We start from the raw sequence: 25329 nt of genomic DNA, 5'->3' as shown, positions 1-25329 counted from the left end.
GTGCCACTGGGGAGGCTCAAAAAGCATATAGTTTCTTGGGGAGAAAACATCAACTCTGTATGATTAAATGAGAAAGATTTAATAATAATTCAAAACCATAATGGAGACAAAGAAAATAAGACAGTGCCTTACTGAAAAATTATTTATCCAGGCAAAATATACTTTGAGAATTTTCAAAAGGGAGACATCACTAGGAACACGCAAGATTGCTTTACGGATATTAGGATCTAATCTGAATCTTAAAAGAACAGATTTTTATGGAAATGGTTTTCTGTATGACAGAAAATGAGGAGTTTTAAATTATATTCATGTCCAATGAGTAAACTGAGTTCAAAGAATGGAAAGTTCATGTAAAGCAGTAATGAGATACAATACTTGAAGGATTTTTGGTGGTTCACTTTGTAGAACTGTTCATCAGTTAATGAGTGACAAATTTTATTCTGGAAGCAGATGAGAAGAATTAATGTTCTTGAACAAGAAAAAGGTATGGTCACAGTGGTTTTCTAGGAAGACATATCTGAAAATAAGGGGAAGAACCTAGAAGCAGTCAAACCTATTTGAAAGGAAGCTATTATAGATGAGCGTAAGTACTCTATTTTAACACCTCATTATTTGTATTATAATTAGTAATTTACTTATTTATTATTAAAAATAGATTGCAAATGCCTCTACAACAGGGACCCAATCCTCTGTCTTTCAGGCCCCAGTGCACTACAGGTACGATGAATATTTGTGCAGCTCAAATGAAAAACTGAAATGAAAATATGGAGAAATTGCAAAGGATCTACCAGCAGAATTGGTGACAGATTGGAGGAAGAGGGAACAAAATGAGTCAAAGACTATTTTTGAACTTGGAAAGATGGTGGTACTATTAACAGAATTAGGGAAGTTGGGAAAGAGTCAGTTTCTGAGGAAAGAAGATGAGTTTATTTAGATGGTTGACTTCGCGGTACCTAGTACACACCCTGATAGAATAACAGTTCTGATGATTGGAAATGAAATCACAGAGAGCAGCATTTGGGAGCCATCTCAAGAAGAAAGATAGTTAACTCTAAGCATCAATATGTAATCCATTAGTGCGAGATTGTCTAGAAAAAACAGGGCAGGGACTGTACATCAGTGGTGGTGGTGGGGATGGGGTAGAGAGAAACAGGAGACACAGAGGGACTGATTATAATGGTAGGAGGAGAGCCAGGATGGTCTGGTATCACAAGTGCTACAGTAGAGAAGGTCAGCGAAGTGGTCACTAATGTCAGTGATTACAGAAGCCAAAGAGAGTGAGAAAAGACCACTGGATTTGACAATTAGTAGACTTTGGATCACCAGTGAAAGTGTCTATGCTGTTTCATTAAAGCTGAGGGGAGAGAAGTCAGATTTTATAATCCTGAGAATGGCAGGAGCTGGTAAGTAAGTGAAAGGCACAGGTTAATCCTCCTGGCTGGGAAAATACGTTACTGATAGAAAGAGGTAAAGTGCCTTTTTTAACCTTGAAGAGCCTTGTGCCTGCTTGAGCAGATATTAAATCTACAAGAGAAGAGAATAACTGAGAGGAAAAAAATCCTTCATGGATTTGGGGGTAAGTGTGGGATTAAAGGAACAGAACTTCTGAGAGGAGAAAGGAGAACCACATACATGAATCAAAAATGAATGCGGATTTAACAATGGAAAGTGGGGAATATGAGGGAGCTAACAGCTGCTGTGTTTATATTACCAATCTTGAATTGTATATAATAGTGTAACCATTTATGTTGTTATTGGTGTACCCATCTAGCACTCCCCTGCTACTGCAGGGTAGGGATCTTCTCTTAGTAATTTGGCAGGCATCTCCAAGAATAGCACTGAACAGATATTTAAAAAAATAATTTTTGAATGAGTGAATGCTATTCAGGTACCCAAAAATTTGAGTCTGTCATTTTCAAAATTCTCCAAATTACTCTACTACAGACCCTTCCCCCCTTTTCTACTATTCTTCTCTATTTTCATACTTGTCAATACCATTTAAAATACATTGTTAGCATTTACAATCATTGTGCAGTGCATTATAATTGATTTTGCAAATTCTCCAATAAGGAAAAATACTCAACAAATATTTTGTTTGACTTTACATTTTCTAAACGGAATTTAAGTGATTTCATCTCACTTTAAGTAAAGTCATGTAAGTGATAGATTGATTTTATAAAAGAATGTAATGTTGACAAAACTTAGACAATTTTTAAGTTTCTTAATGACTCTACTGACTACAATTAATTATTTGGTATTGGCAGCTACTATCTGATTTCTAAAATCACACCTAGCATCACAGGAGAAAACATATTCAAATGAAAACTCTTATTCTGGCAATATGACAGACTAGGTATCCTAAAAAATAGTGTGGAAACAACTAGAAATGTCATATGAATGAAACATATATTTAATTGTATCAGTTCTTATTCTGGCAATATGACAGACTAGGTATCCTAAAAAAATAGCGTGGAAACAACTAGAAATGTCATATGAATGAAACATATATTTAATTGTATCAGCTCGTGCTAAGGTAGCATTGGTTTACAACACTGTGTATTATTTAGGGGTATAGATTCACATCTCTTCAGATGTATGTTACCACATCATGTCTACCGCCAAAGCACCCATAATTCTCTACCCTAGCCCATTAGACTCCCCATGGTCTTGCTCCTCTCTCCTCATGCTTCCCTTCTGGTAGCCTCTATTCTGCAGTCATATTCTGCAGTCAGATTTCTGTGGTTGAAACAAACATTTTAAACTAAATGACTAAACTCTTCTATTAGGAAAGAGAGGAAATCCCCAGGGGGAAAAACAAAACAAATTTAAAAAAACCTAAAAATCCAGGTAATGAATTATCTTAGAAGCATTTCCCAATCTCAGAATTCTAGAAGGCTAAATTATAATAGCCACAAGATAGGAGATGGACCTACAGTTCAAACAAAATAAGGGTTGAGAAGTGAAAATCCTACCCATTGTTCCTGAGAGGATAGGATCCATTGATGAAAATGGGAATAGGGGGGAAGGTCTGCTCACTGACAAAAGTTAACGAATCTTATTTGTATTTGTCTGGGCTAGTTGGTAAGGGAGGAAGATAAATATTCCATGAGAATTCATAACCATTGTTCTGATAAGCTAAAACTAAAATATTGGACAATAATAATATGTCAGAGATAGGAAATAATTGGAATTGAAGTATTTCAAGGTCGTTGAATTATTCAACAGAAGGATAAAAATCAGGATTAGCTTTAGGCTTTAAGTACATGTGTTAAAATTTTAAGGGCAACTATTAAGAAAACAGAAATAGAGTGTACTTTCAAAAGCAGTAGAGGAGAAAATGAATGTTAAAAACTTGATCTGAGAGAAGACAGAAAATAAGAAAAAAGCATAGAAAGAAATAGATGCACAGTAAGGTGGTAAAAATAAAATGCAAATGTCTCAGAAAAATTATTACATGAAAATGTAAGACAAAGGTTGTCATATTCAATTTTTTTAAAAATACTGTAAACAAGAGAGACTTAAGGATGCAGAAGAGTTAAAAGTAAAGTGTTTGGGGCTCAAAATCTATAAGGCAAAAATTGTCAGAAATATAAAGAGAAATTGATAAATGTACAAATCCTGTCTTCAAAAGCTAGTAGGCTGTAGATGATAACACAATAAGCTTAAGTTAGTGGACATAAAGTGAGTCTTAAAAACTGACAGTAGGCTGGAGTAAAAAAATAATCAACAAATTCCAGTCTTTTTACAATATAGGACACAATGTTTTATCATAGTTTAGTTTAGAAATTAGTAACAAAATTTATTTTAAAAACCTTTACTTTTGGAAACTTTCAAAGTTACTTATATAACTCTTTAATTAAAGAAGAAATAAGTAATAATTGAAATTATAATATACTTAGAACCAAACATCCTGAAAATAGTATATCAAATCATTTAGGATATTGCTAAAATAGTAAGTGAACCTTATAGCTTTATTTTTTATATTAAAAAGGAGAAAGTAAAAATAAGCGTTCAGCTCAACAGGTTAGAAAAAGAAAGAATAAACCCTAAGTTTAGAGAAAGAAACAATGAATGTAACAGGAGATAGTAATAAAATGGAAGACAGAAATATACATAATAAAATCAACAAAGCAAGAGGGTCTTATGAAAATTATTGATTTGATCAAGACAAAAGAGAGCTCAAATAAACAATGTTAGAAATCAGAAAAGAATTTTTTTTAAAAAAGAGAATTACAGAAAATAAAAACTTGGAAAATAGGAGACTATGATAAATAACTATGATAATATGTTTGGAAATTTGAAAAAATGAACACTTTAAATAAAGACATGCTCTATTAAAATAACTGTAGGAGAAATAGAAAATGTAAGCAAGCCCACTACCTATAATCAATAAAGAATCTGAATCATTTAAAAATTGCCACTGAGATGGCAACTTCTCATGTAGCTAGGCTTCTGAAAAAAATGAGTGATGGATTGCACTTGCATTACTATTTCTAATCAGTAATAATTTGATTTCTCATTGCAGATGTATACATTGGCATCCTGGTATCTAAATTAAAGAACCATGCTAAAACCTAAACATGGCAATTGAATCCATATTGAATCTCACAGGTAGTTATGATTCCCTTGGAGTTTTTAAGTCTTACATCCTTTGTTTGGTAGACTCCCCTACAAAAGAATAAAAAAGTTCTTTCAAAAATTTTCCTTATAGGGATGTTCGAATAAAAACTGAAGGAAATCAAGTTGAAAAGATGCCAAGACTTAAACTTGATTAATTTATACTTAAGTGTGCTTCTTAATAAAACTTGGAAATTTTGTGAATTTTCAAATAGAATGATGCATAGAAGGAAAAACCTCAAAACATTTAAATCATAAAGCTTATTTATCAAATCTCAACTATAGCTAAATATTCAAGGGAATATACATAAAGGGGAGTGAGTCTTCATCTTGACTAGATGGCACATTTAATTTCATATATGAGTCAGATAACTAGAAATGTTTTAATAATTTTTATTACTTTGAGCCATATGAAATCACTGATAGTGTACCATGTTAACATACAAAATGGCAGTTCTGTGTCATCTTATGTGTTTATTCAAGGAGGAAAGATGTCTAGATTGCTTAACTATTTTTCAGTTGTTTAGTTAAAATTTATTTGCTACTAATTCTTTTATTCTCTTCTAGTACTCTGCAAACAAGCAAGAATGGATGCAAATAGTTTATAGTAATATTGTGGGGGACACTTAAAATTGAGAGGATTCTATTTATTAAAATTTATTTGATCTGAAAATTAGACAAGATTAACAGTACTCAAATCTTCCACCACATGACCTCAGTTGGAGAACATTGTATTGGGCAGGAATATAGTTTAGTGCCCCAAATTAGAAAACATATAATTAATATGAGCTTATATAAACATATTAATTGGAAATCAAATAAGTATGAACAACTAGGCCTAATTTTATGGAAGTAGGTGTATTAAAATTGGTATTAAATATACCCTAAGATTTGACAGAAAAGTGGAAACCATTGGCAAAGGCAGATAAAGAGGAATGAATATGGTCAGGTTTGAGATCAGAGATCATCTGACTAAGGCAATGTGTTGGAGACTATTGGCAGAAGAGAGATACTATATAAGGTGGGACCAGGTAATTTCTTTTCAATGCCTATCTTAAGATTTCTTGAAAGGTAATTACATCAAGAGAGTAAAGTTTGGAGGAGATTAATCTGGTAATGGTGAGCAGGATAGCTTTAAGCAGAGAGAGACAAGAGTCAGTGAGATCAGTTAGGAAGCTCCTGCCAAAATCTGCTTGAGAAGACAAAAAGTCCTGGACTAGCGTGATAGATGGCAGTGGAAATAAAGAGGACAAAATGAAGCCAACAGACATTTTGAAGAGAGACTTGGCAATGTTTGGTGGCTGAGGGGCTACAAATCAACATCATAGGCTCCTTCCTTTTCTACTACCTTTAGTAATAAGTGATGGCCAATATAAACAATTTTTTTAAGATTTATTTATTTATGCATATAAGAACTGGGGTATAGACCAGAGGTGCAGGGAGAGGGGTGTGACTGGTGATAGCTTGATAGCACTGTGGCCTCCCTGTGCCACAAGGGAGGCCCTAAATCTTTTTTAACAGCCCCATATACATATTTGATCTCAGTGAATGATTAAGTTCTCATCTTTATATTAGACATCCAAATATTTATATGTTTTCTTTTTTAGAACCACCCAAACTTAAAAGGTATAATCAAGGACCAAATCTTTTTTCTTAAGAGTTTAAAGATGAATACTGAAATCATGGTGTGTGAATAAATCAAAGATTATATCCACAATTATATGTGAAACATATTAATAATGATAATATGTTAAGTTGATTGAAGAAAAAGTTTAAAAATCTTAGACTATTTCTGTAAATTAGACATTATCTTTCAGAGTTGAAGACAAAATATTCATCACAGTGAAGCTGTGAGATAACTAGATTGAAATGCTCAAAATAGTCATCTTATGTTGAATAATGTTTTCTTATTTAAGACTATTCTTTGCAAACCCTTAATACTTTATATCTATGTCTCAAAAAATTGACCTATGTAACTATCTCTCCAGGAGGGTGTGGTAAAAATTACTTAGTTGTGTAGAATGTCAGCTTTTTTTTTTTAAAGACTATTATTGTTTTACATTCACAGTAAAATCAAGAGGACGGTACCAGGATTTCTCACATATCCCTGCCTTCACACACCCATAGCCTCCTGTTATGATTGTCCCCTGTAGAGTAGTACAGCTGCTGAACTACATTGAAACATCATAGTCACCCAGAGTCCATAGTTTATATAAGGATTCATTCTTGATGATGTACATTCTGTGGATTTGGACAAATGTATAATAACATACATCCATTGTTACAGCATCATACAGAGTATTTTCTCTGTCCTAAAAATCCTCCATGCTCTATTTATCCCTCCACACACCCCCACATCCCCACCAAGGGCAAGTTATTTTTGGAGAACTTTTTGTCACTTTTTATTCAGAGAATCAGGATGGATATTCTTTATAGTTTCTTTCCTGTTTTGTTCAAATGTTTTCACCTTTAAGCAGGTAAATTTTCTCCCTCTTTATTCCATTGCCCCACTTCTCTCTGTCTTGATTAGACTGTTCTTATTATTAGTATTAGCATTCTGGGATTGAGTTTTCTTTGATAGGCTCTGTCTGCAGTAAATTAGCCCTCAAAGAATATGATTTAATTCTCTTTAAAATATAAAGAAGCGTGTGTTTATTGTTAAAAGAAGAATTTCAGTTCCCATAAGAATTTATCTTACTGTTTTCTCCAGTACAATTCACACAAAGCAGGATGAACAGGATAGCACTCGAGGTGGTTGAAAGTACAGGGCTACATCCAGACTTGTATGGGTTCCAATTCTAGTTCTGCCCTCTACCAGCTGTGCAAACATGGGCTGAGTAATGGAGCATCTCTCATTTTCTTATCTGTAAAATTGGGTGAAGGGTGTGTGTGTGTGTGCTTGTGTGTGATAATTCCAATTCCAGAACATTATGTGCATTAACGTGATAACACACATAAAATACTTAGCATGTAATAAAGAATAATCATGATAGTTTGGTGGTGTTACACTTGTTATGTTTTTATCATTATTAGGATACCTGGTTGTTATCACTAAGAACCAGACACATAACTTTGTATTTGAAATTTAAGATACCATGTAAATATCCCTGAGCTGTTTTCTTACCTTTCTGGTTGGGAGAGTTATTCGCACTGTAACTATTTTCTACTATTTCATCCAATATCATCACCCTAACTTGAAATGGAATTCTTTTCTGTGTCCAGCTTCCTTGACTAGAGAGAAAGCTAATATATTTACAAGATTTTTTTAATAATAACAATGCGGAATAAGTATATTAATGTAAAGAAAAGGTGGGGAGACTAGATGGCTTTGTTGTCTGAGAATTCACATTTCTGCACTTAACACCAACTCATAAGTATTGAAGTAAGTGTCTAGGGCATGCAAACTTGAAAGGACTGCTTGTTTGAGTGAAGTACAGCAGTCTAAGTGATACAAATTGGATGAATTAAAGTAGCTCTGGGGATTTATATTTTAGAGCAGCTGAGAATGGTAGTGACTGTCAGTGCATAGGTGTTAAAGCAGTAAATGTGAGAATATAGCAGAAAATATCCCACTGACACTGGGTGGATGAAGTCTATAAAATACCCAGACTCTGTGGTGTTAGCAACTATATAAATGTAGTATGTAATTTTTTTCTTTTTTCTCTTGCCACTTTGTAATACTGTTCCCTAATTGCTCACAATTACCTTTAGGAGTCTTCCAACAAAAAGTATGAAACAACAAACTTCTGTCATTTGTCAAAAGTCCCTCATTAGTAAAGAGGGCAAACCCATCTTAAAATGATTTGTTCCTTATTGTATTCTTAAACATCTTCTGTGCCTCCTATGGGAAAATTCTCCTAATTCAGAATTCACAGCATGGAGAGCTATATTATTAGCTTATCTTATTCATTAATAACTTGAGTCACAGCCTATCTATTTTTTTTTAATTTATTTTTTTAAATAGAGGCATGTTTTATTTATTTATTCATTTATTTGTTTGTTTGTTTTTTTGTTTATACATGCACTGGGTACAGTCAGAAGCGCGGGAGGGTGAGAGAATTCACCAGAGCTAGAGCGGGGAGCAGAGCAGGCAGAAGGACTGAAGTACACTGCTGAGGGAAGCAGCGGGCGGCAGGAGAGGTCTGCGCGCCATGTGGGACCCTCCTCCGGTGGCCGGGGAGCAGCCGGGGATCGAACTGGCGCCGGAGAGGCCGCGGGCAGCTTCGCAACCCAGCGCTCAACCGCTGCGCCACCGGGGAGGCCCACAGCCTATCTATTGTCATCATTTACACAAGATAAGGGAAAGTCGATGATAGTGAAGTGGACTCATTTACAGGGACACCGTAAATACTGAAATTTCAGTGACTTACATGAGTGAAGTTTTGTGTGTATTTAATTTTCTATTATGCTTTGCTGAAATGCTATTGATTTTTAAAAAGTTTTTGAAGTAAACTGAGTATTCTCCTTTTGACAATAGTATTAGAACACTTGTTTCCTAATATAATATCAAAAATATTAATACAGTTTGTAAATAATTGTAATTGGCAGAGTATTCACATTCATTCATGTCTTATAATTCTCTACACAAAATTATCAGGAATTGACCTGGGTTACTGCTAGTGTAAAGTATATATATAAAAATACTGTACCCATACTGACTGCATCTATGGACATGTAATATTTTCTGATCTGACATAACTAGAGGATTTTGCTGTGAGAAGGATATTTTAATTCCTTACATCATTGCCAACCAAATTAAAACTTTATAAATATCTTTCCACATTTTGTTCAGCTCTCTTGTTGAATTTTCTGAAATTGCTTTCACATTGGTAATGTTTTTCTCTTCTTTTAAATTTTTCTTCCCCCTCAACTGAGAGACTGATTATTGTTACTACCTCCAGGGCTGCCCCAAAGGTTAAGTAAAGATAGATACTTGACACAATGCTTATATTAGCACATTATTAACTAAAATGTTCATAAAAATATTTCTGTCCCAGACAAATTATTCATGAAGGAGGTGCTTAAGAAACTTTTATAGTATATATTTTTCTCTTAAGAAAGAAGTATTTTTGAATCATTTCTTCTGTCTTTCACTTTGGCAATTCCTTCTACAAGTGGTAAACATTATTAGAATTCATGACATTTTTAGATATGTTATTTAAGTGTATTCATATACTTAGTATATGAATGTAAATATGACTGAACAAAAAATAAATGTAGCTGATACAGCTATTTGGCAGCAATATTGTTATATAACACATGGCTTTCTCATTTAAGATATTTTCAGAGGCTTTTGGAACATAATCCTCAATTAATATGATAAGCATTTCCCTTTTCTACATAATAATATTTCAGAATTATTTCAATCACATTCATTATTCAAAATCCTGAATGTAAAATAATTAACAAAGTGCCAGTAAATGTATCTCCATGGGGTTTCTATGTAATTTGTCCATTTTTTATATATAATTTTTTTCTTATATTGATGTTCATTTTTGTACAGTATATGATTTCTAACCTCATGTGTAGTCCCCACAATTCTCCTACCTCTGCGGCATATAATTTGTACTTTTTGGTGAATGTATTTAACCAGGCGGTTTTTTATTTCTAAGTAAAAAGCTGACATCCTTATATGTAAGCCTCTGAAGAACTACATAATCTGGGCATGCCTACTCCAAATCCTCTCAAGCTTTCTGCCACTATTTGTCTTCACTCGCTGGCACCAGCCCATGGACCTCTTGGCTACACTTTACCCTAGAAGCTTTGTATTGGCTTCCCTCCATCTGCAATGTTCTTCCCTAATTAATCTACAAGGGTGACTTCTTCACTTCCTTGAGTACTGGATCTCACATCACCTTCTAAGGTCAACTGCCTATTCACTGTAATTACTATAGTGACCTTACATATCTTCATCTCCCTTACATTGTCCTTTTATTCCACCTTGAAGTGCTTTTTACATTTGCTTCCTGATACATGATGAAAAGACCATGAACACACATATTAAGTTCTAAAGGCACAGGTTGACTTTGACTTGTGTTTATTGAACATGCATAACAGCAGAAGTCCATGTGCCCCTAAAACTATTCAGTTGTCAATTGCTTTGCCACACTTTTGAAAGAAAGCACACTGACATATATTGTGAAGTGATGTTCTAATACACCGACACTTTGAATTTAGAAAACAAACTCCGAACAAAAAAAAAAAAGAGCCTATTTTGCCTCAAAGCATATAAGCTCACTCACTCATTTTTTCTTCATCTCTGGTTGATATAAACAACCAAGTCCATTGACTGAGCCAGAGCAGGAAAGGTGGAATGGCTTACACAGAATTGTCTAGGTAGTTGGTAGAGCTGCTAAGAAAAACTCCCAAATGTTCTCTATGTCCAACACATCATCTTATGTGGAGCTGTGTTGTATGCGCTCATTATTATGTCATACCCAATGGCAAAAGAAATGAAAAGGTAAATTTAAAACTTAACCAGACTTTTCATAACTTTCTTGGCCTTTCAATTTGAAGCTGAAAAATATTATTTTTAGAGAATGAGAAAGTGAACAAAACAGATTCAGACCTTTATCTACTGAAACATTATATGTCTCTGGCCCCAGTCTTAGTGAGCATATTTGAAAATGGCTGTAACTAAATATTGTCGGTATGAAAGGAACAAGTTACAGCAGGTGAAAATAACAGGATAGTATGTAGCAAGAATGGGGGTAGGGGAGAAAGCTGTCTAATTTTGGCCTACTGGAAAGACTATAGATTTTCCTTCCAACTCAGCAGAAATGTAGCTTAAAGAGCATAGTAGCAGCTCTCTTTTCTGCTTGGAGATTTAAAGGTAGCTGGACCAGTTTAATATTATATGTAGGTCCAACTATGACTAATCCAGCAAGTTGTTAATTTTGCTCTTGCCGATGGTGCTACCTTGTTTCTAAGTGGACATTGGTTCTTGGGATATGTATTCTCTCAACTGTGAAAAGCTATTAATCTTCTGAGACCTAAAGAATCTGGATATTTAAAGGCCTTTTGCATTGTTATGAAGCTATGAAAGTCAAAACGTGTATTTTTTTTGCCCTCTTATTAGTTGATCAAACCTATTCTTTTGTTTTCCCTCTTTAGTGGAAATTGTTCAAACTTCAAGAATAATTTAATTTCTCTTTGAACCTACTAACACTCTTTAAGCTACATCCAAGTTATGATTTTTTTCTTCATATACAGGAGAATCTAAAGAAAAAAAATAAGGCAACAAATACCATATTTATTAGAGTAGTTGCACATTTTATCCAATATACTTTCAAATAGATAAGAGCATTGAAATATATTTATTTAGTGAGATCTTTAACACTTGAAACCTGAAATTAGATATTTGAAAGAAAGTTTCAGGGTTTTTCCCTTAACCAACATATTGCAAATTTAGGGAAACTACTTACTAAATCATTTTATCCTTGCTAATGGAACTTTTTTTCTCTCTCTCTCTCAGTTTGGTCTCTCTGGCAATTAGTCACAGATTAAAATATATTGTAATGTTAAGTTTTATGTATCTTCTAATGATAGGTAATTATCAGAGGAAAGATGAAGTTTTCTTCTGCCTTCACCATCCTCTCTCCCACCCATCTGCCTCCTGCCCCATATGGAAATGCCTAATAACTTTGATAATCATTCTGTAAAGTCACATTCTTAAAGTCTAAGGGTCTTCTTGTTCATTTGCTTTGGCAAAACTGATTTGTTTAAACTCAGTGCTTGGTGCTATTCCCATGAATTTTAACTAATTATATTGCCATTTTTTAGAAATGTGCCTGAGAAGTCATGTGTGCCTAATTCTGAAAATGGCTTTTTGTACATTAAGGCTCATTTAATCACTGATGGTTAGAGGGAGATTGAGAGACTTTCAATTATTGGTCATAATTTTAAGGTATAGGAATAGCATGGAACTTTCTTTTACTGCAGGCATATAAGATGCTGTGGTGTCAACCTCTCTTGGACATTAGCAGTGCTGCAATTTGACTTATGTCTTTATTAGTTAAGATGCACAGAGAAGATGTGTTTAGTCATGAAAAGAAAATCAGTTTCAAGCGTACAGAGATAGTAATAAGGCAAGGACTTCCAATTGGATTTTCATAGGAGGGATTGATTTGTGTGCATTACTGGGTCTGTGTAAAATGGTGTCCTTTTGGCATAAACTGAATATAAATTTCAGTAAATGTTTTTCTTGCTGCAGGTTAGTGTAATACAGTGAAATTTTCTGTAACTGAGGGGAGGCAGTGGTTGGGCGTCTGCTAATAGCCTGAAAGTAACTAATGAGGATGTGCAGTCGGAACGATTGATTGAATAGCTGCAGTCCTGTGTGTTTCTCGCTTGCTCTCTCTGCAAGCTGTAGAGAGGGAGGGGGAAGAGCAAGACACAGGGAGGGAGAGAGCGAGAGAAAAAACGCTTTCTCTTAAGTGGAAGTAGCACGGATCCCAGGGGCCAGGAGGCCAGAAATGGAAGTTTAAACTGCATCTATCTTTCAAAGGGAGAACAGCAGGAATCAAAATGTCAGTCTCCGGAGTCTTGGTTTACTCCTTGCTTTTTAAGATCTGGAAGATAACACAGAATACTTTTTTTAGGATGTGTTTTTTTTTTCCTTGTCCATGTTGAGATTATCTAATGATATCTGAGAAGCTGGATTCCTATATGTCTATCAATTGCAGTGGAGATGGGAAGCAGTTGTGATAAAGGTATAATATGTATATACTATCATCTGTGTGTGTCTTTATGTGCATATATATGCATATATATATAACTGAAAAAAATTCTAATGTAAGCTTAATATAGTGTGTAGTGATTAAATTGGAGAATATCACATCATTTGTAAAATCTAAAGCTTGTTAGGTCAATTTGAACAGATTTAGAATTCCAGAGTAAGATCTTAGTAAGGTCATATTGCCAGAACAAGAACAAGGAGAAGCTGATCTATTTTTATTTCTGCATAGGCATATATGTTATTTTATCCTGGCAGCAGCTCTTAGTCTTTCTTATGGCCCTTTAGTTGCAGTTTGGTAAATCATCTTATCTGCACAGAACTGAACTTTGACCTTTGTGCAAACACCATCAAATTCTGTGCAACTCTAGACTCTATTTTGTACACAGAGCATAAAAAATTTCATTGGATTCTATTAGCGCCTATATTGCTGAGAAGTAGATTCATACCCTGTGAGATGCAAATATTAAGTGAACTTTTGATATTAAACATAACTCAGAAGAAATTACTCTTTATATGTGACCAGATACAGAAGTTATCACACTAAGGTAAAGTCTTTATCTTAAGAGTCCAAACCCCATAAAAAGACAAGTTATATAGAAATAGAATCTAATGTACCTTTAAAGCAGACTGATTTTTTTGTGAGAGGAAAAAAAATGTAATTTCACAATTTAGTGGAACAGCCTAAATGTGGAGTTCTTAATGATGTTTCTTCTTTTCCAGAGGTGCCGGCAGAAAGGTCCCCCCGTAGACGGAGTATCTCAGGGACCAGTACATCAGAGAAACCCAGCTCCATGGACACTGCAAATACCTCACCCTTCAAAGTACCAGTAAGTGTTTGTTCTCTCTTAAGAATATTTTACTTTGCTCCTTTCTTCTTAGAGTTAAAAACAGTAACTAAGGAATCAAAATGTTTTGCGCCTCAAAAATTTCTTTGCTGAGTTTGAAGGACAGAGTTAACAACTTATACACATTCACTGTGGTTAATGTCCACTATTTTAAATATAAGGTGTATTAGGGAATATTACTTTTACTTGTGGGATATTTCCAAAATATATACATTATACAAATATATACTGTATATTAAATTCAAATTCCTCTGAAGTATTTAGTACAAATCTTTGCAGGATGCCCTTTTATTAAGTTACTAGCTAAAACTATCATAATTCTTTTAAAATGTTGGTGGATTTACTTTTATTCTTAGGAATGGGAGTTTAATTGGTTTTTTCCCAGAGCTGGAGCTTAAACGGAGAATGATGAAACTCATAAAGTTGCAGAGCACATTATCAGTTAGACAATTTTGATTTCTAATCCAGAAATTTGGCCTGTGCTTGCTTAAACAATCTTTTAAATGGTCATCTAAGTGCTTAAAAAATATGCTGGAAGAAATACACCAGTTGAAAATTTTCCTTAAACCCATGAGGCTATACTGAGAGTCAGTATTAAGTACAAAGAATGCTGAGAGGGAGAGCTGTAAGTGATCAGCTGACCACCAGTTGCAGGTCTGGTTTGGACCTTTTTGATATAATTCTGAGTAACCTGATTTTAATTCATCTGTTTTCTTTGTTTGTTGAAGAAGAAATATACTTAGTACATAATTATATAAGTTCATTAAAACTCATTATTTTTCCACTTGAAAAAAATTTCTTCTATAAAGTTCATCATTATGATACATCAGTAAAAAGTAGAAATAGACTCTACCACTAGGGAAAAAAAGATTTTCTCTTTTAATTCTGTCAAGTCAATATATTGTATTTTTTCTTTACTTACCTACCTATTCCAGTGCTATAATATTTAAGTGGGAATTATATTTTAAGAAAAACTGATATTCTGAAGTATATATAACTTTATATTCACTTGCAAGTTAACAAAAATGAGTGTTTTATTTTGGCTTAATCCTAGAGGACAAGATTTCCCCTTATTATATTCCAGACTTTATAGAGTTTGTGGATATCTGTTACAGTGAATCCTTTGAAATTTTTACAGATTTTCTAATTTTTAAAGATCATAATCAAATCATGGCAGAGAAAATGAAAAGAAAGGAGTCACAAAAGCAATCTGTATCCACTTAGGATAAAGGCAAACAGCCTTCTATTTATTATTAACTCTTAAGGGTACCATATAATATAGGATAGATGGATAATTGGCATTGGTAGTAGTGATCCTGAATCAAGGAGTATTTGTTATACTCAGCTTTTCAAAAAGTGGAACTGTGATATATACCCATTGAGAATATTTAAAGCCTTTAAGATATGTGATACTAATAAAACTTATCCAGAAAAATCTGGTTTGTAGAGCAGTTCATACCTTAATAATGTTGGATAAATAATTTATATTCTTTTAAGAAAAACCAAAATATGCTGACTATATGAGGCACTACAGTACTTGGATGTCTGTGAAACCATGTTGTATTTCTTAAATGTCCATATACCAACAACTAATGGAACTTAAATGTATTATTGCAAATAAGAAGGATGTGTAGTATTCAGATCAACACAAAATATTTTTGTAATTAATATCACAGTAGACTCTGAATCCATGGTAAGGCAGTCTAAAGAGAAACCAAACTTGGAGATATTTAAGTTATTCATATAGCATTTCAAAGAATACAATTTCCATGTTAACTTTACAAATTCCCATGTTAACTTTCAGTGCAAGTTCTTGTGGTTCTAGGATTCAGGTGTCTTTACTATGGGGAACAGAAAGTTCACTAATCAGGTAGACCCAAAAAGGAGTTAATAGTGGACTCTCCAAAGAGGCTTTTTCTTCCCATTTTCTGGCTGATTGAGAGCAGATAAAATAGATTCTGGCAAGCATTAACTGAGTTATTGACAATAACATACTTATTGAATGTTTACTTTGGGCAAAGCACTGGTGATTACCAAATGTTATTGACACCTTCTACTATTGCCATTAGCACTACCATTAGTACTGAAGAAACACAAATGAATATACCAGAATATTCCACTCCCAGAGGACTTAAGATCTACTTGCAAGAGACAGAAAAATGACTAAATTCATAAGGAGGTAGATTAGTGTGGTAACACAGATTTTTAACAATGAGGAGCCAGTGCTTTGAGTTTCAAAGACTGACTAAAAATAATTGACAGAGAAAGAAGAGTATTCCAGGCTGAAGGAATAGCATGTTGGAAAGGCATACTTCATAAGGTGATAGATGGAATGTCGAAACAGGTTCAGTGAGGCACAAATCAAAAATCATGTAGGCAAAAATGGCAAGAGCAGGCTGGAAAGGAAGGTTGGGGGCAAGATCAAGCTGAACTAAATTTTGCTGGCTACAAAAGCATGAGAAATTTGTTCATTGAAATATTTGTCTTGGCTCAAAAGTAAAGTCTAGTTGTACAAATACTGTGAAATATTGGTAAATTACATGACCATTCCCCAGGAGATTTTTTTTGGTTGTTTTGTTTTGTTTTTTTCCATTTCAACTCAGGTTGAGAGGCAAAGTGCTGTCATTCATCAGAGGCCCATTCTAGCACCCACCCCTGGTTCTCAACTGACACTGCTTATAGGTGTAGAGGGTGTTTAGCTTTACAGAGAAGGAGAAGCCATTGGAGAAGAAGTATTCTTACCCTGCTGCAGTGATGGATAAGACATAAAGGGGCCAGAAAATAACTGGCAGTGAGCCCAAATCAGGGAAGCCCAAAACCTTTGTATATCTTCCCTCGCTCGCAAAAGTTTACACTTTTAGAGACGTAAAATAGGTAACTAGTACAGCAGTGTATTCATGTATATATTTCTTAATCTAAACTTTCTTTATGTATGTGATAGGCAACAGAGTTTAAGATTAAGGGCATAAGAAATGAAGGAAAAAGAGCAAACTTATGGACACTGAGCCGGTAGGTTAAGGCAAGGTTTTGGATTTTAAAAAATTTATGAATGTATTTGTACTTTATCTAATCATAGCCATTAAAAGAAGCAGAGATCTGAAGATAGATTTTCTGTTCTTCCTCCACTCTCACTCCTTATTTCGTCACCTTAATTCCAGTTGCAATTATTTATAGTCTGTCACCCACATTAGTCACTAAATATCTCTTCTAGTCATCTTTGTAGCTACCCCAATTCCAAACGCAGTCCCTAGTACATAGTAAACACTCAACAGTTAATAATTGAATAAATAAAGTATGTGTGAATTATCAGAAGACCAGGATCCAGTGAATATTTCTCACACTTATTCTCTTGGTGTTAGTGATGATATAGCTAATCAAATGGATTACTTTACCATTTAATAACCTCAAGAGATCATTTGCAGTGAATGAGTATACCTGTACAGAATAGTTATATTTTTTCCACAATAGAGATTTTTTTTAAAAGATTTATTTATTTATTTATACAAGCACTGGGTTCAGTCAGAAGTGCGGGAAAGTGAGAGAATTCACCAGAGCCAGAGCGGGGAACAGAACAGGCAGACCGACGAAATACACTGCTGAGGGGAGCGGCGGGCGCACGGCAGGAGAGGTCTGTCGGATCACGTGGGACCCTCCCCAGCTGCACTGCAGAGGCTGCGGGCAGCTTTGCAGCCCAGCAGCCCAGAGCTCAACCGCTAGGCCACCAGGGGAGGCCCTCCACAATAGAGATTTTAAGTTACATTTGGAATTGAGGGCTATGGTAATTTACATATATAGAGTATACTGTATCTATTGAGAAGTGAAACTAGATAGAATTCTTTATTTAATGATTTGTCTCCATGGATGTTTCTTTGAGTATTTTAGGTATTGTATATATGTATAAGCTCACAATATTTTTATATATCAGAGTGTTGACTTCGATTCTTCAGCATCAATTTTAATGATTTGAATAGTTTTTGAGTAACTCTTTTCCAAGATCCTATTTTTATTTTTCTCTTTCACATCCTGCTAGAATTTTTGCCTTTGTGATATTTGGTTTTTCCTTTAAATAAAACATCCATTGTTTGTTTTATACATTGTTAAGATGACTTCTAAATATTATAGAGGAAATTAGGAAGTAATGAGTAAACTAATGAAAAGTTATCCAAGTACTTAAATTCAGTTCAAAAAGGGAAAATGATCACATCTTGCAATTGTATATATTTATTGCACATTGCCTGAGTTCTTGGAACAGGCCGCTTTCTTTAATATTCTATTTATAAAGTGACTATTGATATTTATGGTTTTGTATCATTTCTCCTTAGACGATGCCATCAATTTAGCTTTAGTAAAAAAGAAAGCAGCTTGTGTTCTGGGCCAGGTGCTCTCGGCTTAGTGTTCTCATTTCCATAACACAATGGTCTGAGTTGGCCTTCCATGTGAATATAACACAATGCAGTTGCAGCTGCTTCATTTGTATTAGCTTTGAGCTTGGCTTCGAAAGAATTCAGGCACTGAAATATATGCCAAGACAACCAGAATGCATAGTTGAACTAAGGCTCACTGTTCCTGTGTAACCCTCCTTGTCTCTTGTCACAGTGACACCTGAGCATTCCCAGTCAGATACCAGACAAAGGATACTATCAAAAGACAGAATCTCTGTATAGTTTGTAGAACAAAGTAAAGCTATGGAAGAATAAATGTTAAACTATATTAAATTCCTATGTGAAAAGAAATATTATGGCCTTTCTTAAGTATAGTGATAGCTGACTCCATATTTGGTTGATATTACTAGTCTCCATTTTGAGTAGAACCCTCAATAAGAACCACAATATGATTTTTTTTCATTTTTCCAAGTTAAAACAGAGACAGAAAGCTTCATGACCACTTAATAAAAACCAGAAAGCCTTCAAGGTCTAAACCAGTAGCTGTACCACTCTGGCTACACATAAAAATCACCTATGGAACTTTAAAAATAAATGCTAATGCATGGGCTCCTCAAACCGGTTAAATCTGAATCTCTGAACTTGACCCCAGTCTTATTTTTCCTTTTCAAGATTTTCAGTTGACTCTCTTTATTCTTTAAAATCTGGTTCATTCATATATTTTAGTTTTCAAAGTTTTCGTTGTTGTTCTCTTACTTCCAAGGCTCTTACAGTCCACTTTGCAGCTTCTTGTCAGCAGTTTTAGGTTTTCCTGAAGATGAACAATTTTGACCAAAATATACATTTCTGAAATGCTTTCACTATGTTTTTGGTCTAAACAATTTAGAATTGGAGGGATACTGATATTCTTCTAGTAACCATGTCTGTACTTGATGGTAAATCATCATCCTTTCCAGCATACCTAAACATAGGACTTGGAGTTTTATCTGCTACTCAAGCTCCATTGCAAAACAGACTAATTTTGTACAGGCAAGCAAATCAGCATTTATCACACTGGCTAGACCTCAGGAAAAGCCAGATGAAAGAGAGGGATAGGGCAAAGAGTGGGGGAAAGGCACAGAGCGCCACACCTTCTCCAGGCACCACATCCCCTAATCTCTATGTGTTTATCAACTCAGATACTTCACTCTTCTTTATTTTTTGAAAGCTTTCTAGATGGTTCTAAACTGCAACTTGGGTTGAAAATTGTCTATTTAATGATTGGTAAATTAGGGCCTCCTTGGTGGTGCAGGAGTTAAAAGTCTCAGCATTATCAAGCTATCACCAGCCACTGCAGCATGAGTTCGATCCCTGGCCAGGGAGTTAACCCGCATGGTGAGGCAGACCTCTCCTGTCTCTCCCACTGCTCCCTTCAGCAGTGTATTTCAGTAGATTCCCCTTTTCTGCTCCCCACTCTGTGTCTGGTGAATCTTCTCATCCCCGCCTACACCTCTGGCCTACACCCCAGTTCTTGTATGCATAAATAAATAAAAAAACAAATCTTTAATGCTTGATAAAATATTAGGAATACATACACTTTAGTCAGTGTCTTTCCCATGAACATTGGTGCTTTCTTTTGTGCCTACAAGTCTGACATAAGAAGCTTAACAAATCATGTTTTTTCAGAGGTCTGAGCCTTACAAATTGCTGCATTGTAAATAGTTGCCTTTCCAAGTGCTTGCCTCAGTCAGTTCAGATGAGCGATTAAAATTTATAAAATACTTGCTTTATTGTGGCATGGTGACCTGTGACCAGTCTAAGAGTCTCAGTCTTAAGGATGAGGTAATCAGTTGGAATCCATAGCGCTCAGGCTACTGTACTATTTCATTTTTTGTATTCTCAGTGAATTTATATTTTTGAATACTTAAAAGTTCTGCCCACTGCTGCTAAGATTCTGTATACATCTTCCTTCTCCTTCCACACCATCTGGATGAAGAAATTCCATAATAGGGTCAGCCTGCAGTATATCTCTTTCAATAAAAAGTATGTACTTTGAAGATATTAAATGTTAACTATACCTTTAGATCATTTTATAATCAGAATGGGTGAATTTTAAAATCTGTTCATGACAAATAACCTAGAAAATATAAAACTTGGAATCAAGCATCTTGGAGTAGAGAAAAAGATTAGCTAGGACCTCTTTAGAAGGAGATAGGGGAAAGGCGTGCCCAAGGAGCAGGAACTAGCACCAAGATTATAAATTTGAAAGAATCAGAGAATGATGGGAGTCCTCCTAAATATATGGTAACTCCTAGAAATAGGTGTGTCATAGTGTTAACTAATGGAATTCCAATTTAGTCCTGCCCAGGCAAACGGGGCTGTTTGAGAGAGAGAAGATAGAGTGAACTCACTTACAGCTCATTCCTATGCATAGTGCATTCTAATCCCGATTCCTCAAAGCAAAGATATTTTTCTTCTGCTTTATGGTGGAGTAGAGGCTTAACACCTTTCATTTCACAATTAGAGATAAATGTTTTGAAGAGCTAATATCCACTTAAGGGGACATATAATTCTCTGCTAAGTATAACAGATATCAGATGCTTTTTCTTTCACACAGTTAGGAAGCTAGAGATAAAGAAAGGAAACCATGCCAACTTCTTGATTTTGCAAGGGTCAGCTGTACTGAAAGGTAGTTTTGTACCTCTCAGCTGTACTCAGCAAGGTACAAGCAATGCTGTCAACACTAATACCACTGAGGTGCTTGCCCACCATCAACCCCTTTAATTCCTGTCACCTGTGCCAGTACCCTCCTATCAGACTTTGAAAAGTTTTTTTAGATTAAAATAGCTATTTATTTCATTTTGTTAAACTATCACGATAAAAATTTTTGTCACATTATTCAGTAGTTTTGAAAAGAAAGGTTCCAAAAAGATTTGAATAGATTTTTTTCCCGAAGAAGATATACACATCACAGATGTGCATGTACATGAAAAGATGCCCAACATCATTAGTCATTAAGGAAATGACTAGTGGCACTCAAAAATGTCTGAGATACCACTTCATACATGCTGGGATGACTACAATCAAAAAGAGAGACAGTAAGTGTTGACAAGGATGTGGAAAAATACCCTCATATATTGCTAGCCAGAATGGAAAATGGTGCAGCCACTTTGAAAAGCAATTTGGCAGCTCCTCATAAGTTTAAACAGAGAGTCAGCCACATGACCTAGTAGTTCTACTTCTAAGTATATATACAAGAAAATTTAAATCATTTATGTTTATGTGAAATCTGGTACATGAATGTATTACAGTGGCATTATGCATAGTAACCAAGAAGTAAACACAACTCAAATATCCATCAGCTTAATGATGGATATGCATAATGTGGTTGGTCCATACAATGAAGCATTATTAAGCCATGAAAAGGAGGGAAGAACCTTAAAAACATGATATTAAATGAATGAAGCCAAACATAACAGGCCACATATTGTATGGAGCTATTTGTGTGAAGTGTCCAGAATAGGCAAATTCATAGAGACAGAAAATAGATTAATGGTTGCCTGGGGAGGATTGTGGGGTGGGAAGAGGGGTGATCATGGAGAGTGACTGAAAATAAGTACAGGCTATCTTTCAGGGGTGGTGAAAATGTTCTAGAATTAGACTGGTGACAGTTGCACAGTGGGTTTAATTACACCCACCACTGAATGATACACTTTACAAGAGTGAATTTGAATGGTGTGTAAATGATATCTCAATAAAGCTATTAAAAAAAAACTTGGGAAAAGAATTTTAAAATATGAATATATTTTAATATTGATTGTAAGTCAAAATAGTATTTTGAATATGTTGGGTTAAATAAAAATGTAGACTGCACTTCATTATATATTGTTTACTTATTTTCTATACATGCTTTTTTTAGGGGCTCATTACTGATATTTTACATATTTGCATTTTTATGCAAACTACCACACTTTGCCTGCTATAAGGAAGATAATAGCATACATTTTTACTCAAGGATATGGGAATAGGAAGTTTGATATTTGGCTTTAAAAGAAAAAAGCAAATTATGGTAGTCATATATATGTGAATATCTTTTAGTTTTTGCAAATTTTCACATCTTAAGAATTATTATATAGTATATTTTCTAATCTCTTCCATAAGTTCATGTCTCTTATATAAAAACTACTTGACTTTTTTCACTTTGCCTGTAGTCTGCTTCTGCCTGTGCATGCTGGCTTGATGTTATACATGTGGACTTTTTTAAAGGGATCGCGCTGAGATCTTCATGTTAAGAGGATTTTTTTATTGTGTCTTCATAATTAAACCTTGTGTTTGACCAAGTGTGCTTATCAAACTTACTTAAAAGGTATTGCAATAACATTTTATTATGTCAAAAAAATACAGCCTAAGAGAATTTTTTATGATTTTTGTATAGCAATGAAATTATTGATCAACAAATCAAAAAATGGAAAGGGATATTGTTGGGGAGAATCTCCTTCTAAAGTCTTAATTCTAAGATTTAGTTCTGATGTTTCATAATAATTTTGAAAAGATTCAGCTTGACCCATACTATATTCACTTGTGTTTTTCCCAAAAACTGTTATCCCCCTAAATTTCTAATTAATTTCTAATTTTATACTACTCCAAATTGCTTTAGTTCCCAGAGCCAGAAAACCAAGAGCCCTACTATTATCTTCTCTTCTCAAATTCAGTCACCAGATCTTTTTGCCTCCCTTCATATTCATCTGTCCTTTCTTCCAGCCCCATCACCACTCAAGTGACTTCAATCATTAGTGCTTCTGATCTTCCTCTAAATCATTGCCAGCTTGGCTTCATGAGCATGACATCAGTCCATTACATATGATCCGCCCTCAGAGTTTAATGCTCTGTGGTTGCCATCTCAGAGTTCTTAATGATTCATCTTTGGATTTGTGTTTTTTAAGTGAAGTTCAGGGGGACAGTGGAGCATGTGCAGGACTTGGAGCCAAAGAGGATACTACCTCCCACTGCCTCCCTGGAATGGATACTGAGCTGCCTATGCCCTGCCCACCACACCACAGCCAACTTCCCATTCTCTGCCTCACTCAGTCATAGCTAGCACTCTCTAACCCTGGTAGAAGCCTGTGCACACACAAAAGAAAGATAAAATTTGACAGGCCACCCTATGGCATCTCAGAGGCAAGACATGACAGGACTCCTGTCTATTAGCTCTATTACTGTCTGCCAGGTGGCCTGTAGCCAAGCTCCATCCCTAATCGAGAATCTAGCGAATTGCAGGGGTGACCATAGGAAGGAAATAAGCTTGCCTCATTTTTCCTGCCCTGAGCCTAGACATGGCACATGGGTGTGGTAGCCAGCAAGGGGAACCTGGCAGCCAGTGGACCACCCACATATTGAGTCATGGGTTGGGGCCCCAAGGCACCTGTGAAGGTCTGCACTTGCTCTGGTGCTCAAGGGAGTGTGACATTAAATAGCAAGTTGAAAACACCATTGTAGATGGAAAGACACTGCTGAAGAAAGGGGGGAAAGTTATTGGTTTTCCTGCTTTTTGAACATGGGCCCCTGTATTTTGCACCAAGCCTTTCAAAATATGTAACCAGTCCTGTCTTGTACAGTATTTAACTCATTTCCTGGTCTCCAGTTCCCCCTTCCCCCACTTTAGCTTTCGCACTGCTGCCAGAGTCGTCTCTTTAAACCTGAAAAATCTGGACTCCCTTGCTTAAAGTCTTTTAGTAGCTCTCTGTGGTCCCACATCCATAGACATGATCAAATTTTGTAGATTTTTTTTTTTGATTGCACAGTGAGTGCTTTTTTTTTTTAAATAATAAATTTTATTTTTATATTCCCCATACAATTGCAGCCCCCCCCATTCTGACCCCAATCCTCCCCTCCCGCCCCTGCCCCCCTAAAAATGTCTCTGGTTCATAGTTTTTTGTTGATTTTGATTTTCACTTTCTTATAGTTATTCATTTTCCTGGTCCCTTATTTAAGTTTTCTAGATTCCTGCTATGAGTGAGACCATCCAGTATTTTTTCTTTTTCTTTTTGGCTTATTTCGCTGAGCATGATCTCTTCCAGCGCCATCCATGTTGCTGCAAATTGCATGTGTTTATCTTTTTTGAATGCTGAGTAATATTCCATGGTATATATGTACCACATCTTCTTGATCCAGTCATCTATTTTTGGGCATTTGGGCTGTTTCCAAAGCCTAGCTATTATAAATAGTGCTGCTATAAACATAGGGGTGCAGGTGTTCTTTGGAATTGATGTTTGCACAGTGAGTGCTTTCTACCTTCTCTCTCTGTCCCTTCCTCCTTCCCTTCATTTGAATGTCTTTAGATAGCTGAAAACTTTTGTGTTTAACTCATGCTTTATGGAGTAATTGGCGCAGAAAGTCATACATTTGTCTAGGTTTTGGCTGCCCTTCCTGTGTCAGGGCTAACAGTCAACTTCCCCATTCTCAGCCCCATGTCTCTAAGCCTTCAACTTAAAAAGTGTTCTATCTTAGTGCTCCGTCTTAACCAAATTTAAGGATTCCCCCAAACAAGTTTCCCAGATATCTTTGCACATTTCTTCCTATACTCCCTAATTGAATTCTCATCCTTTTTTTTTTTTTTTTTGCAAGATTTAATTATTTTAGTGCTGGATACCATGATAATTTACCACAGAGGACTTAAATTGTCCTGAGTATTCTCATCCCTGAAAACTCAGTTCCATTGTCTCCCCACCTCTTCTTGGCAGCGTTAGCATTGACCTTCTCTGTCCTCTAA

General features: G+C 35.2%; 1 protein-coding gene across 8 annotated transcripts in view; it reads left to right on the top strand.

Annotated features, from left to right (window-relative positions):
* RASAL2 (RAS protein activator like 2) overlaps positions 1-25329 on the top strand; it is a 321407-nt gene that overhangs the window by 223571 nt on the left and 72507 nt on the right. For 7 of the 8 annotated variants that reach the window (XM_054693446.1, XM_054693448.1, XM_054693447.1 and 4 more), the window contains one exon: positions 14075-14181. In XM_054693446.1, coding sequence (XP_054549421.1) covers positions 14075-14181 — 107 coding nt within the window. Of the gene's footprint in view, positions 1-13259; positions 13329-14074; positions 14182-25329 lie in introns of those variants that run through there. The other variant, XM_037506411.2, reaches the window with a different exon arrangement.

Source organism: Talpa occidentalis, unplaced genomic scaffold, assembly GCF_014898055.3.
Source record: "Talpa occidentalis isolate TD23 unplaced genomic scaffold, MPIMG_talOcc4v2.1 talOcc4.12, whole genome shotgun sequence".
In the NCBI taxonomy this organism is placed as follows: Eukaryota; Metazoa; Chordata; class Mammalia; order Eulipotyphla; family Talpidae; genus Talpa; species Talpa occidentalis.
The sequence above is the reverse complement of the archived record's forward strand: the minus strand, read 5'-3'. Positions and strand labels throughout refer to the sequence as shown.